Source organism: Somniosus microcephalus, chromosome 27 (assembly GCF_052327205.1).
Source record: "Somniosus microcephalus isolate GS21.2 chromosome 27, FLI_Smic_1.0, whole genome shotgun sequence".
In the NCBI taxonomy this organism is placed as follows: Eukaryota; Metazoa; Chordata; class Chondrichthyes; order Squaliformes; family Somniosidae; genus Somniosus; species Somniosus microcephalus.
The window spans coordinates 31,220,993-31,236,376 of NC_141013.1; the positions used below are offsets into that span (position 1 = coordinate 31,220,993).

General features: G+C 40.1%; 1 protein-coding gene across 4 annotated transcripts; it reads left to right on the plus strand.

The window, feature by feature from the left end:
• Positions 1-2,006: 2,006 nt before the first annotated feature.
• Positions 2,007-12,972, plus strand: nr2f2 (nuclear receptor subfamily 2, group F, member 2). Of its 4 annotated transcripts, XM_085968822.1 has the most exons (4): positions 2,007-2,386; positions 7,097-7,562; positions 8,290-8,838; positions 10,211-12,972. In XM_085968822.1, exons 2-4 carry the CDS (start codon positions 7,142-7,144, stop codon positions 10,483-10,485), a joined length of 1,245 nt encoding a protein of 414 aa, XP_085824948.1. In that variant the 5' UTR covers positions 2,007-2,386; positions 7,097-7,141; the 3' UTR covers positions 10,486-12,972. The 4 variants fall into 4 exon arrangements, with proteins under 4 accessions (XP_085824948.1, XP_085824950.1, XP_085824947.1 ...); XM_085968824.1 differs by lacking the exon at positions 7,097-7,562 and having other exon boundaries at positions 2,013-2,386; positions 8,311-8,838; XM_085968821.1 differs by lacking the exon at positions 2,007-2,386 and having other exon boundaries at positions 6,254-7,562.
• The last annotated feature ends 2,412 nt before the right edge of the window (positions 12,973-15,384 follow it).

Here is a 15,384-nt window from a genome sequence, read left to right on the forward strand (position 1 = left end):
AACTACTGTCTCCAGCTCTCTGGTGTACCTTTCAAGCCCCTTTTCGTTCTTTCCCTTTCTGCTCTTCTGTTCAGGCCCATTTCATCTTGCCTCAACCTCTGAGTCACGCCCAGTATCCCTTTAATGCGACACCATTCTTAATAAGCTGGCCGCCTTGTTATCATCAACTTTCCATTCAGAAAACTGAATCTTATTAAGGCTGCACTGTGCATAACTACTAATAGCTTTATCCAGCACAAGTATTGATGCTAACCTGAATTTTTGTGGCGCCATGCATTCAAAAGACTGTATGTCCGACAATCCATGAGTTGTGCAGTGTTTATCTCCAACAGTGCCATACACTCATATATCTCGTCTTTTAAAGCTGTATTTTTCTAAGAAAATTAATATTTCAGCATTGAAACGTGCAGGTGTCGTAGAATTCGCACATCTCTCATTATTTGACTGGGAACTCTTGCTGAAATTGAACTTAGAAATCAAAATTTTCTTTTGAAATGTAAGGCAGCACTGTTAACTATATTTTATTGTCAAGACCAGGGCGTTGATATTACATTTGATCATTATGATTCTTCTATCCTTCGCAAATAGGTCACAATATTATTCCCTTACACGTTGAGCACATTCCCCTAGACTGTCAGCTTTTTAAAAAGTATTTCTCAATATAATATTTTAAATGAATGAAACTAAAACGCACCGGTTTTTTTTCATCTAATTGAACAAATGACAGCTTGGCGTAGAAATTGCTTCACTTATTAATCAGCCTCCTCACAATTTAACCACGTCAGGTCTTTTAAGAAATTGTGTGCTATACATGGACATCTGACTGGGTTTAGTCTGTAGACATTAAACACCTAGAAAATCTCCAGTGCTCACATCATTATCAATTAAAATTAGGCTTATGTATAGGTGATAAGGGTTTGCATGGTTTATGTTCAAATGCATTTTAAATTGTTCTCCCTCGTTTGGCCATTTTACTTGTAGATTTGTTCTTTATAAAACACAAAATCATTGAAGAAATCGCCGCTGGACAGACGACGTATTTTATTGATATATATAGTGTCAGTAGAAATGGCTATGTCTTGTTTAGGTTCTTATATCTATTGTGCCATTAGAAATGGCTGTATGGAAAAGTGGTGGAGCGGCTAATACTGGCAAGATTTGGAAGTGCACATATACTTAATGATTTAATTGCGGCAGATTCCTACCCCAGAATCCGGAGGGTGAGGAGTATTTAGCTGCAATCAGGCCAGAAATGTTGCACAAGATTTTTCTCTTGAAAGAGCGCCTATGTGTCCATTGAAAGGCGCTGATCCGAAAAGACAGAGGGGACAAATAAAAATCGATCTGAAGCGACCCTGGCCGTCCTTTTCACACGATTCACACACAATCCCCTCTCAACTCTGCCAAGACAAAGGCCCGAGGCTGGGGGGATTCTCCACAAGCTACAGATACCCTTTCGAAAACGCGCAGATAATTTTACACTGGGTACAAACCACATTCTAGATCAACAGTTCATCTCAAAACCACAAAGTAATATTATTAGCTCTTCTGTTGATTGGGGAAGGGACGCTTCAGCGTTGGGGGAAATGTACTCTGAGCCTGAAATAACTTTATAGAAGAAATAAAAAACACATATATTAACTTTGACAAAAAGTTCTCTAAACTCCAGTAACCACACAAATCAGTTATTATTTAGGGAGGGGGGAAAGGCTGCAAAGTAATTATTTATCTCCCCTTGTCCTTGCTAAACTAACTCAGACGCAATGTAATTCTGCTTTGCAACTGATGCATGCATTCTTAACTATTTTCTGTACTTCTGGTCTTGCATCACCGCCCCTACAATTTGTATATATATATATTGGCAATTTTACTAAAAGCTGTAGAACTGACCACAGCTAAAGAGCAAAATTGCACAGTGCGTTGCAGCTTGTCGCTTGGGGTGTTTATAAGGCGCGGCTCGCATTCCACAGCACTCTCACCAGCTCGGCGATATCGATAGCCCCATAAAGTTAACCGAAAGATTGGGCGAAAGTTAAACTGCAAATCGAAAGTACTTCCCTGGTTTCGGAATATTTATGTAAGCCTCCCGCTCTCGCCAAAGGCTAGTCTTTTAAAAAAAAAATCACTTTACACTATCGGTCGAACAAACAGATGACGGTCGATGAAATGAATGATTCTCTTCAATAGACAAATAGATCAGGTGAGGAGGAGACGAGCCCTCCTTCAGTTCACCTGCCAGAAAAAAAGAGAGATTCATCTCACTCAGTACTTTCCAACTCAGTTCCGCCAAGATTCACAACTTCCTGTGTCCAGAGGAGACTCGAACCCATCACGATGCAAATAATTTCGGACACTGAACAAAGACAATTGCAAGCAATGACGTTTGGTATGTGTTTAATAAATATATATGTATTTTTACTTAATCGAGGGAAGATACGCTTTTCTTGATCAAAACATAATCGTTCTTTAAACACCTGTATTTATTAATTAATCTATATTATTTTGACACCAAGCAGGTTTTGAATTTCAACACATGCTCTACTTTGGAGCATATTGAATATCCGTTAAAACATTTAAAGTTTTGCTGCAGTTCATTTGAGATATTTAAAAGAAATTCACTCCAGCTCGGGTTCTTGTTCTGATTATTTTGATAATCTAGTCCACAGCCCTTACGGTTCCGGGTAGTTGTGTGTGTGTGTGTGTGTATATCTCCAAATGCAATAGCGATCACCGGTCGGAAATTCAATCGAACCGTGAATGGGTCGCATATATCGCACGGCTGTGTAATATTAGGATTATACAACAAGAAATAACACAAATTCGCCGACTTAGAAATTAAGCCAAAGGACTTAGACCCATTCTAAAGCGATTGCCCGTTGTGTGCGCAGATACCCCAAAGCCTCTTTGCCCTGTGTTTCAATGAGTTAGATTTGTTTTTCATTCATTGCTAAATTGCTGTGTAATAGTGCTTTGATTTACAACACTGGATATCCCTGGCGAGATCATTTTTAAAACTTTTTAAAAAAACAAATACACTCTGAATCGCCACAAATGAGAGAGTAACCGTTGCCACAATCAACAGATTTATTTTGAACTGTGTATTAGAAATTGGTACTCACCACTTTTATACAGATCCACATACCCATCTGAAGATTAGGAAAAAAACAGATATATTTATTTATTGGGGAGGGAAGCAGTCGACTTCGATGTGGTTATACTGCGTTAGAAGAACCGCTTTAGAGAGAGGGGGAAAAAAAACAAATCTGTTAGCAATCGGTTCTTTTGGATATTAGACAAATATCAGCCACCTAAGTCAGGCAAGCGTCCAGGCAGATCTGGAAAAAACAAAGCGACGGAGATCACGCAGTCCCGCTCAGGAACGTCCGAGTCAATTAGAGAAAAATCCTAAAGAATTAATCACATTAAAGGTGCAGAAGTTTTTTTTTTCGGGGTATAAAGGACGCGTTGTGAGCGAGGAGGCGCCGCGATCCCTTTGAATGGCTTTCCTCCTCTGGAGTTCTACAGCGACACTCCATACGCTAGGTGGCAGCCAGATACTGTACAAGATTTTGACAAATTCTCCAGCATATGCTGCGATTTAGCACTGTAAATTTTTCAGAAGCCCGCTACACTGACAGCTCCCGGCGGTTATCAAAGTACCACAAGTCACCGCTTAAAAACTGCAATGACTTTGAGATCACCGGGACACAATGGGAACCACTTTCCCTATTCATTGTGTTGCAATGTAGTGAGGGAGAGAAAAAAACAGGGCAAATTCACAGGGAACTCAAATTCAATAGATCTAGCTGGTTATCAGAGAACAACTGGGAAGTATGTGGCATCCAGTTCGTGTTATAAATAGGTTTCTCTAGCCATGCTATGGTTGGCATCCAATTCAATATTAATTTACCAAATTCTATACTTCCCTCCCTTTAAAAAAAAAATTGAATTGCGAGTGACTGGTTTCTGACTGCCTCGCTGGTGGGTTTCGGAGCAACACAAAGTTACTTTTGAAATTATTGCAAAGTGCAACCTGTCCATTTGTTATTAAAAAAAAACAGTGATTCCATTCTGTTCCTGAATTCCAAACTTTTGTGTGCCCTTCTAAAAAGGCTATTAGCACCACGCGCCCTTCGCCAGATAACACTGATATTATGACACGTTGGTGTAATCACTAACAGAAGATATTCACTTCATATTTCTCAAAATTAACCGCATGTTGCATTTTAGTCTGTTGACTATCTGCTCAAAGTAAATACTTCATATTAATCTTTTGTCTGACCCCTTTTTTAAACTGTTAAATTTGAAAATATGCATGCATTTTGTAGGTTGCAACATATATTGTTTCAGATGCTATACTGAGGAATTTGACCATTCTTTACTGATCTGAATGAACGTGGTTTCTGTGTGCTTGCATTGTGAAATGGACATCAAGACGATAATAAGTTGATTTACCCCCAAGTAACCACAGTATGAGGTGTTACAGTTTTTATCACTTCATTTAATTGCAGGAACACTGCTAAGAGATTGCAGCCACATATTATACACGTTCAGCTAGATTTCTGAAAGAAAGTCCACACGGCAGAGAGGCAAAATGTTATCTTCATCAAAGTAACGGTATTTAAAAGTACTACCCACTGCACCTCAAAGCGAACACCTGTTTAATGCAATGTTCCCATGTTCGTGTGCTATCTCCTCGAACGTTTATAATTTCATATTTTATATATTAACTGGGAAACCTTGCAATCATCGTTTTAACATGTAAATATCTGAACATTCACGGTAACACACACTTTTAAATTTCAAGGCTTAATTGCCAAATGTATAGGGTTTCTCTAAAATGTGTTCTAAAGCGTATATATATAGTGTGTTCACTACTGTGAAATCTGCATTTACGACTCAGCGCGAGCGAATTCTTAATACTTTGCAGTTTCCTACAATAATATATTTCCTACTCTATTTCTCTGCACATATTAGTTCAATTACATATATTTATTTAGCATACTAGAAGAATTTAGCAAAGTATCCATTACTACAATTAAATATAACATACAATGCGACCAGACCCTCCAACACCATTGCATTTACCTGAGTCTGTATATTCCTCACGAACATAATAACATTTGTCAATTCTACTCTGTTGAAACGTCAATTTCTTAGTTAATTCTAGTAGCACCGACAATAGACTAACCCCATCCAACCCCGAGTGACCACTAAATACAATGTGGTATAAATAGAGTTGTCTTTCTTCCAAAATAGAGACATTGGAAATTCGAATCCATTATCACAGAGGGACAGGAGGGAAAGTCTTATCGGGGCAGCTCCGCTCCAAAGAATCGGCGCTTTTCCACATAGTTTTGGGTGTTTTGATGCGAAATGGCCCATTCATCTGTATGCCTCTATGTATATATGTGTCTGTCTATGTATGTTTCTGTTTATCTAGCTAACTAGCTATACGCACACTTCAAAGCTGTTTTCACTTTTAAGTATTTCAAAGTAAACGTGGATATTTATCCGTATTAATAATGGTTCATCAGATGAATGAGACCCTCTCGAGCATTCATAGCTTTTCTAAGGCTATATGCCTTCCAGAACGCAAAGGAACAATTATTCTGCATAAACTAGCCACAGCTGATTTCTGACATTGTTTTCCTTCATTTTATTTTGGATACTTTGCTAAAATCTCCAATAATCCTCGCTACATTTCCAATAGCTCCCGTTAGGATGTCCCAGTTAATGCAATAGCATCGCCGCCAATTTTACATCTTCAACCTCAACTTTTGCCGTTGAATAAAACTGCCTTGCGAATAGTATGGTTTTCTGGTATTGATGGAGCTTTGGTTTACATGAATATGCTAACTATAGAAGCTTGCAAAAAAGAGGTATACCCTAGCAAGCTATACAGTGGTTTATTTATTAATGCCAAGTAAATTCTTCATATATCAAGATTCAATTTCCATAAGAGAAGCGTTTATAAATAATTTTAATTGGGACTGTTCAGTGTTTGTTGTTGCACAAGGTTTTCTGAGCTTTTAATATTCTTTATTAGGTTATTTAATATTACATATATATTTGCAGTTCATTTGTGGGAGTTACATTTAAAACCTTCAGCAATTTCCCCCATCTATTCTTCCAGAAATTGAAAAAAATGAAAAAGTGGGGGTGGGTTGGGGGTGGGGGGGGGGGGGGGGAAGAGAAATAAAAAACTTATTTTTTCGAAATAGACCTCTGCGCATGGATGTAATGTAAATTTGTTGGCGGCCAGGACGTGCTGGATAATAAGTAAGGTGCCTATCCAATGCGGTGCAGGGGGCGGGCCAGATGTCCCAGCCCCTCGAACCTAAAGCTCTGACCAGTCGCCTTTGATTGTCAGTCGCCAGCAGCCGCCGCTTGGCTCCGTCACTCGGCAGCGCCATATAAGGAAAGCATCTCCATAGAAACGTGTCAGTTTCAATAGTCGTGTCAAAGTTCACTATATACAGCCATCCGCGCAGATTTCCCCTTTCAGAAAAATTACTCCGCAAGCCCGCTCGTTCAAATCGGATTCACTTGCAACCCCCTTTTGCATATTTGATCAGTTTGATTCTCTCTCGCTTCCCTTTTTCTGCCTCCTCTCGCATGAGAGAGGTTCTGTAGCTCCTTTTTTTTCCACGACGTCGACTCCTTTTTTTTGTAGTCTCTTTTTTTTCCTGCTGGCGAGTTGTTGAGTCTCTCCGTGTGTGTGTGTGTGTGTGTGTGTGCAGTTCTACCACTACCAGTACGGCGAAGAATTTATGATCAGTTGATGGTCGAGCACTTCTACTCCGGATCGTGCATCTGCCTTCAAGAGTCGATCCTTTTTTTGTTGTTTTTTAATCTTTAACCTTTCGTCCCCCTTCTTCCTTTTTTTATGGGTTTCCTGAATGGCTGACTGCGTGCTACCCTGGTCCTGGCCCCCAGACTCTCGCCTCTTCTCTGCCGATCGGGTTTGAACTGCTCCACTCTCTCTCTCTCTCTCTCTCTCCCTCTCTCTCTCTCTATCTCTCTCTCTCCCTCTATTTTTTTTGTCAGCTAATCGACTCTTCTTCCTTCATTTTCCTGATCCGCCGATTCAAAGACAAGACCTTTTTTTTTTGTTGTCTGATTACACTCTGCCCGAGATATGGCAATGGTAGTTAGTACGTGGCGAGACCCGCAAGACGACGTGGCCGGAGCGCAGGGCACACAGCCACCCCCGCCTCAGCAAGGACCGCAACAGCCTTCTGGTGCACCCCTTACCCCGCAGACCCCAGGACAACCGGGAGCCCCGGGCACCCCGGCCCAGTCCAACCAGCAGAACCAGCAGCAACCCGACAAGCAGCAGCAGCATATCGAGTGCGTGGTGTGCGGAGACAAATCGAGCGGTAAACACTACGGCCAGTTCACCTGCGAAGGCTGCAAGAGTTTCTTTAAGAGAAGTGTGCGCAGAAACTTGACGTACACATGTCGTGCGAACAGGAACTGCCCCATAGACCAACACCACCGCAATCAGTGTCAGTACTGTCGCCTGAAAAAATGCCTCAAAGTCGGCATGAGACGGGAAGGTATTGAGAATTCATTTATTTCAACTGTTTGAGCTCGTCTAACCACCCCCTACCCCCAAACTCCCACCCAGCAGAAAAAAAATCTGAATAGTTCTCACATTAATTCTATAAAGTTAAAATGTGTTTCATGCATGCCAGTTAAAATCAATTGTTATCGTCTGTCTCTAGACTTTGTAGGGTGTTTGTGGTTGAGAAAGTCTTTTAAGTGTTCTTGTAAATGTTTTTTTTGTTGCTTTCAGTTTGTGAGAGAGAACTGTGTGTGTGTGTGGGAGAGAGAGAGAGAGAGAGTGTTCGAAAATAGTAAGTTGTAGATTAACCGAATAGAGCGTGCTTTGATTGTAATCTAATTTGAAAAATGTGTTATGTTACACACGAAACTTCACTTGAATAGGGAGGAGGGTACTCATAATGTGCTGTGCAAGTTGCAGCAGTTTGCAGAGTAAAGTCCAGCTAGGAAAAGAAATCAGCCATTGTTGTAAAATATTCAATCAGTTTTGACATGCTTTAGGGAAATGACATCGCCAAATTGCATGGCAGTGCTCGGTTTGCAATATGCAGTGTCGGTTTAAAACATGCAGCATTATGTTGTAAGATCGATGAGATTTTAAAAAATAATCATAATTTTATACTGTGTGCAGCAGCTATTGTTGTTTGTAAATGGCCAGGGGTGTGTATTGTATGTTAACTGTCTGAAAATGTGGTAAGATTCAGGTTTCAATATCTGTAGTCTGTTCTTTTCGCACTGCAGCTGTCCAAAGGGGAAGAATGCCACCTACACAACCGACTCCTGGCCAGTTCGCCTTGACAAACGGAGACCCACTCAACTGCCATTCCTATTTATCGGGATATATCTCCCTGTTACTGCGGGCCGAGCCCTACCCGACCTCCCGCTACGGCAGCCAGTGCATGCAACCGAACAATATCATGGGCATTGAGAACATTTGTGAACTGGCCGCTCGGCTGCTCTTCAGCGCCGTGGAATGGGCGAGGAATATCCCTTTCTTCCCGGATCTGCAGATCACAGACCAGGTAGCCCTGCTAAGGCTGACCTGGAGTGAGTTGTTTGTTCTGAACGCTGCCCAGTGCTCCATGCCTCTCCATGTGGCTCCTCTCTTGGCCGCCGCCGGGCTCCACGCATCCCCTATGTCTGCAGACAGGGTCGTTGCCTTCATGGATCACATAAGGATCTTCCAGGAGCAGGTCGAGAAACTCAAGGCTTTGCACGTCGACTCGGCAGAGTACAGCTGCTTAAAGGCCATCGTCCTCTTCACTTCAGGTAGGCAAATATTCATTCCAAAATATGGCTGATCTGTAATCAGAACAGCCATGATATCAGATCAGAATGAACATGCAGTCAAATATTCAGCTCTGATCTCTGCGCTCAGTGCTGTGTCATGTACCCTTATATAACGTCTATATTAATATAGAAACGGCTGGAAAGTCTTCATGTTTTAGCATAATGTAAGTTTTAAAATATGATTAAAACACTTAGTAAGATACATTTAACCATTTGTAGTGATTTTATCTCAAAGGCAGTTACTGCATATTTTCCAACGTTTTGCATGCAAACCTATCTCAATATTTTTTTTAAATGTGCGAATGAAAACCTGGAGAGAGATAAAAATATAGTTATATTTTTCATTTTTCAAGCATTACAGATTGAATCGCGAGCCCCCTTCATATTGTGTGCAAAATTGCTGCATTTAAGTTCTAACAGTAGCGCAATCATTCATCTGGGGTTGGTATAAAGCTTTCAGGGATTGATATCAGGAAACAGAAAATTCCAGTTTATGTGGGAAAGCGGTTCACAGTCCTTTCCTTGTTGTGTTAGGGTGATCTGGGTATCCAGAGGACTCTCTGGACCCCTTCCAGTGCTCGGGTCGTGACCCAAACTTCCTTTTTTTATATTATTACTTCACACATAAAAAACGACGCTTTTCCAAAACGTCTTTTTTTTAAACCAAACTAATCAAATTAGAAGTGAACATTTAGTTAGAGGAAGAAAAAAAAACAGGCGACTGAGCTTAAGTGGGGGTGACGTTTTGTGTGTTTGCTTTAAGTTATCACATGCCAGCTTTTATGAAGTAGTATTTTTCTTAGTCTTTTTTTTATACTTGAATTACTAACCGACTTGGAAACACTTTTAAATGTTATGCGGTTTATTTTGTTTGTTCAGTCTACTTGATCCTACTCAACCAAGAGCAATCGATGACATTACCATAGCAGTTAATTTATTACTATTTGTAAAATGTCAGGCCTTGTGTGCAGCGAAGCAAACTCACTGTTCTGCGAGCACTTTGGTGTTGCACGCGGTTGAAAAAAATACATATACGGATAAATGTATACGCTGCTCGCCAGTGATAGCTAAATCTGGATTGAGTTTGCAAAACCAAAAAGTATTATGTAAAATGTGGTTGTGAATGGTTGCTGTATCTGTGCTTTGTGTTTTCTTTGATGCTTATAATAATATGCGTCTGTTGGGCTGGGTTTGCAGCATTGCAAGATGCAATGGCTAGGTCAGGTCATAACCTATGCTCTCTAATTAAAGGTCCTATGCTAGTATGGGTGTAATTTATTTAATCCTACACTTTTTTCTAATATATTTCTTTTTTTCACTCCTTCCTTTGTGCCCCCTTTCCTTAATGAAGATGCTTGTGGCTTGTCTGATGTGGCCCATATAGAAAGCTTACAGGAGAAATCGCAATGTGCTCTGGAGGAATATGTTCGCAGCCAGTATCCGAACCAGCCGACCCGCTTTGGGAAGCTTTTACTTCGTCTCCCTTCTCTTCGCACCGTCTCATCTTCTGTCATCGAGCAATTATTCTTCGTCCGTTTGGTAGGTAAAACCCCCATAGAAACCCTGATCCGTGATATGTTACTATCCGGGAGCAGCTTCAACTGGCCTTACATGTCGATTCAATAAATAGGAGGGGGAAAAAAGGCAAGTGACATTATTTTGCAAATTCCTTCTGTAAGAAAGGAAATAAAAGGCTGTTACAAGTTTACCTATGTGACACAAAAAAATGAAGAGAGGGAAGAAAAAAAAAGGACTGTGGATTTCAATGACTGTACACGAACTTAAAAACGCATTCAAAAACTCTCCGGTGTCGTTCAGAACAACTTGCTACTTATCATTTTGTAACAAAAGGAAATTAGTCTTTTATTTTGGTTTATTTTGTAAACTTTTGAGAAATATCGATATAAAGATAAGTGCATTTAAACAAGAATTTCAAAATTAGGAGGAAAGAAAAATAACCTTTTCCAAATTATTATAAATTGTCCTGTGTCTATGTATCTATAGCTGTTTTGTATTTTTCCTGGTTTCAAACCAGTCTCCTCTGTGATTCTCTACTAATAATTTTGATATAACCATTGCTTCTTATCAGATACGGTGTATCACGTAAATATGTTCTGCAAGAATTAAAACTGAATCCACTAAAATGTTAGACGAAAAGGTTTTTTTTGACAGGATTGAAAGTTAATGCTGGAAGCGCACTTATAGTGTTGACTCATAAGACGTTTAATTTGGGGGAAATTGACTGCAGACCTATATTAAATGATACACACTTGTAATTTAAAAATCCATTGTTGAAAACTCGTTAATATTGACATGTGGGGGGGAAGTACATTGTGGGTATATTTCTGAAAGCAGAAATCTTTTATGTGTCCAAGACACAGTACAATTTTGTTTCATTAAATTTAAGACAATTTTGGTGATCTGAATGTGGCTCCATTTAGTTCCTGTTGCAGTATAGAGTCCTACGAGGCTCCAAAAAACGCCTGTTTGTATATTTCCAACCCATTTGTAACAATTATCAACCCATTGCCCTTTTAAAGGAAAAGTAATGCCACAATTTCTTTTCTTGGATTCAGCATGGAACTCTATGTCGGCACTTACTATTTGACATGTGGTTAATTAAGTATCTAGAGTTTACAGTCGTGTATACAAGCTGAAGGTTTTTTTTAAAAGTGCAACATTTCTGTACTGTAAGAGTTATGATTGGATTGTTTGGTCAGTCTTGTGTGTTATATTCAAGAAAAAAATGAAAGTATTCGGAGATTATAATATTATTTGATATATGGAACTTTTTCGCTGTTACAACTGTATGTTCACCCAAGGAAAAAAAATCTCATTACAATGGTCAAACATCGCAGTTTACTGGAGTCATTACAATTCGTGGAGTATTTGTCTTATTTACTCAGTATACCTGTATAGTTTACTACCACTGTCTGTAGTAGTGGACAGACCACATGCTCTTTCAATGAAAGGATGAACCGTGGACTCATGCTGCTCCTTGTCTTTTGGGTTTAGCAAATGACACCTTAAAGATACAGTCAAACAGCCCCAATACGACACGCCGAACCCCCCTCCCCTTTTAAATTCAAAATGCCATGGGGATTTTGACCACCGACCCTTATTTAGCTCTAACTTAAGTGCCTGTGCAACCAATGTACATTAGACAGGTGTTAGGAAGCATGGATCATTATGTGGTTTAATGGTCAGGATTTTGTTTTGAAGCTTATTGTGTCTAAAGTTCACGCACAGAACACACTTAAACAAGCAATTGCTACTAGGAACAGTGTTGATTGTAAATAAAATATATTAAATGAGATTTATTCAAAAAAAAGTATGTCTGGAAAAATGTGGTTGCCAATTTTTGTTATTGGAAGATCTTCAAACTGAGGATGATGTGACTGACGTTTGATGTGTAGCACTAAAAGTGAGCCTGATTTTATGTATATAAATATAAATTCATTTGAATTTTTATATATGGGAATAGACTGTGAGAGCATGGCCACAGGTCGCTAACACATTTTACATTTGTTACATACATGTAAATGTTTGATTGTATAGAGGATATACATTTGGGCGAATGTTTGCCTTCAGTGCTCCCATATACCCTTGTATTAAAAACAAAACACAAAAAAAATAATAACAGAGCGAGCTGGTTTGGGTTGGCCAAGCCATTTGTTCCAAGCTTTTTCTGGTAGTACTGCTAACTACACTGCAGTGTGAAAACTTGCATTTTGTCCCTTTTTTTAAAGAAAAAAAACCCTTTTTTTGTGTGGCTGTCCAGCCACACACTACATCATGTTGTGGTTGCACAAAAAAAAGAATCATTTTGTATAGTTGATGGAACAGTGATCTTTACCTGTTATAGAGACAGATCTGGACCAGAAATGATGTATGATTGTGATTATTAACACGTTTGCAGCTGACCCCACGTTTTTTACTTCAGGGTATTGCTACGCTGTTCTAACTTATAGATCGAGCCTTTTCAGATGTTTTTTATTGCAAGTAATATGTGTGTGGAGTTACTACGCCAGACTCCTGTTTGTGTTAGCTATTGTATACAGCGTTTTTGTTGTAAATTGTTCTTGGTATTAAATTATAATTTATGGCTTTGAATCGAAGGCTCTCCCTGTTTTATTCCCTATTTTCTTAATTTAAATATCGATAAACCGAGGCCTTGATCATAATCCACTATTATGCATAATACTATCTATACATAGTAAGAAACATCTCTGTACAGTAAAGTTCCCCAATTGCAGATTGCAGGATTATCTGTCCTACTTTTAGTTTAGGTTAGTTTATAAATAATAATACCCTCCCCCCTCCCTCCCCCCTCCCCTCCATTCAAAAAAGTTTCCCCTATTCTAGCTGCTTTCGAACAATAAAATTAACCCGGGGGTGAAACTGACAAAAGGGATTGAAATTGACGAGCTTGTCCTTTAACCGGCGAGATCTGAGGCCGTTGAAATATGGTGACGCTCGCCTGAAGTGTCCATTTTTTTCCTCCGGCTCTTTTTTTTAAAATCTGATCTTACTTCGCATTTCTGTGCTAGGGGTTAAAAGAAACCAGCCAAACATGATCTGCAAGCTTGTAGGGCTCCGGCGTGCCGCCCCCTCTCTCTCTCTCTCTCTCACACACACACACACTTTTTGCTGCGAGTGGAGGGAGGTCTGTGCAATGTGACTTCACTCGGCATGCTGAGTAACCCAAGTGATTTGCTTTAACCGCTAATGACCAAACCTCGACAATTCTGAGGGTGGTGGTGGGAGAGTGGGGGGGGGGGGGTGGGGGCAGATCAGATCATGTTTTACAACGCGGCTTGGCGATCTTTAAACAACAACAACCAAACAACAACAAAACAAGCCCCATTAAGAGGATATAACTCAATATTACACCACCTGCACTGCATCAAATCCAATGCGATTTTGCAAAGGCTGCTTGTAAAAGGAAGGCGTTTGCATTGTAGCAGAAAGTTTGGTGCATTCTTCCTCTGTGTGTCTTTAATGTCTTTTTTGGAGGGGGGTGAGGGGTGTATTTGTAATCGGAGACGGAGCGTGTGAAAGTATGCGTTCAGCCGGCTGGGCTGAGTGTCCTGTTAGCAACCCAACATGGCGGCGTGTAATATGCTGCCGTCTCCAGGCGAGTTGTAATAGGAAACACATTTCAGGCCCCCTCCACCTTCCCCCCTTTGCCATTTGTGTACAGAGCGGCTCCAATAAAACTATTAGCAGCAGGATATATGTATCGGCTTATTTATTTATTTTTTTGCAATCGTAAACCAGAGCGATCCAAAGGGGGGGGGGGGGGGGGGGGAATGAGCAACCTCGGGTCTGACGGTGGAAGTGCAGTTGTTTTTTTGCTGGAGACGACCAGATTTTATCCCTTGCAATCCTCGAGGTAAAAAGGCCCGGCGTTTCACGCGATCCTATTGTGGTTTGACATTTAAATATGCAAAAATCGCTAGCCCCAATTCAATCGCCTTTCAGAGGGTGAAAAATATTGGCTGCACTCAAAATCAACAAAATAATAATGTACATTTGCATAGATAGTTGTCCCTTTAATAATCTATTTGCATTTCCACGCTCCACACAACATGCTCCCCACTTCTCCGGTTCAAATCTTATTTTTTTTAAATCGCACAGACCGAAAGGGTTAAATTCAGTCTGGTGCTGCTCAGCCTTAATGGTGCGAAGACAAAGCTAAAAAAAAGAAAAGACACAAGTGATTTAACAAAGTTTGGATCCGCCGTGGCATCGACTTAAGGGAAATGTATTTACAGCTTTTTGAGACACAGACACGCTCAGAATCCTAAACCCCTGCGAGCATTTATTTATTTAAGCTGGGCTGAAAGTTGCTTCAGATGATTTTCCCCCCATTTTCTCGAATTTCAAAGCCTCCCCACTGCGCTGTTACCTAATTAATGGTGAAACGCAACTAAATCTAATTACTCAGTAATTTTAAAGTACTTAAATGTGGGCGTTGGTTGTAACAGGATTCGAGTTGGGGGGAAAAAAAAGTTCACTCGAAATGTGTGGCTGTACAGCCTCATTCAATATAAATGTATTTAAAAAAGCATCGCTAGAATATTCTTTACAGATCAGGCTTTTAAAAGCCCGTGGCGTAAAACACACAAAGGGCGACGTTAAAGAGAATAGATGTGATATCTTGCAAAAAATTGAGTTGTATATATTGAAACGCAAAATTCATTTTAATGCAGCGCTCAATGCAAAGATGATTGTCATTATACTCACAACCTCAAAGGGACTGGAATGCAATTTTGCAGCAATTTGTATCATGGTTCTAGGGGGCTGATTTTAGTTGACAACGCGTGTGCTGGGTTTGAACTCTATAATTTGCACTTATGTCCCCGTATTAGGAGCGTACAGCGAACTAATGAGCTCTTGCTTAGCCGAATGTCACATTTATTTATTTTCTGCTGCGGAAAGTTTGAGAAAGAGCGCAGTCCCAGCGCTTGGTGATACAGCACAAACACACTTCACCCCTCAAGAAAGGTTTTTTTTAAAAAA

What these genes read in the sequence shown, in the direction of transcription:
- nr2f2 (XM_085968822.1), top strand. Translation starts at nt 7,142, where the DNA reads ATGGCAATGGTAGTTAGTACGTGGCGAGACCCGCAAGACGACGTGGCC. An exon ending in AGTCGGCATGAGACGGGAAG is followed by an intron (nt 7,563 to 8,289) that starts GTATTGAGAATT and finishes CAATATCTGTAG; the next exon opens with TCTGTTCTTTTCGCACTGCA. An exon ending in CATCGTCCTCTTCACTTCAG is followed by an intron (nt 8,839 to 10,210) that starts GTAGGCAAATAT and finishes TCCTTAATGAAG; the next exon opens with ATGCTTGTGGCTTGTCTGAT.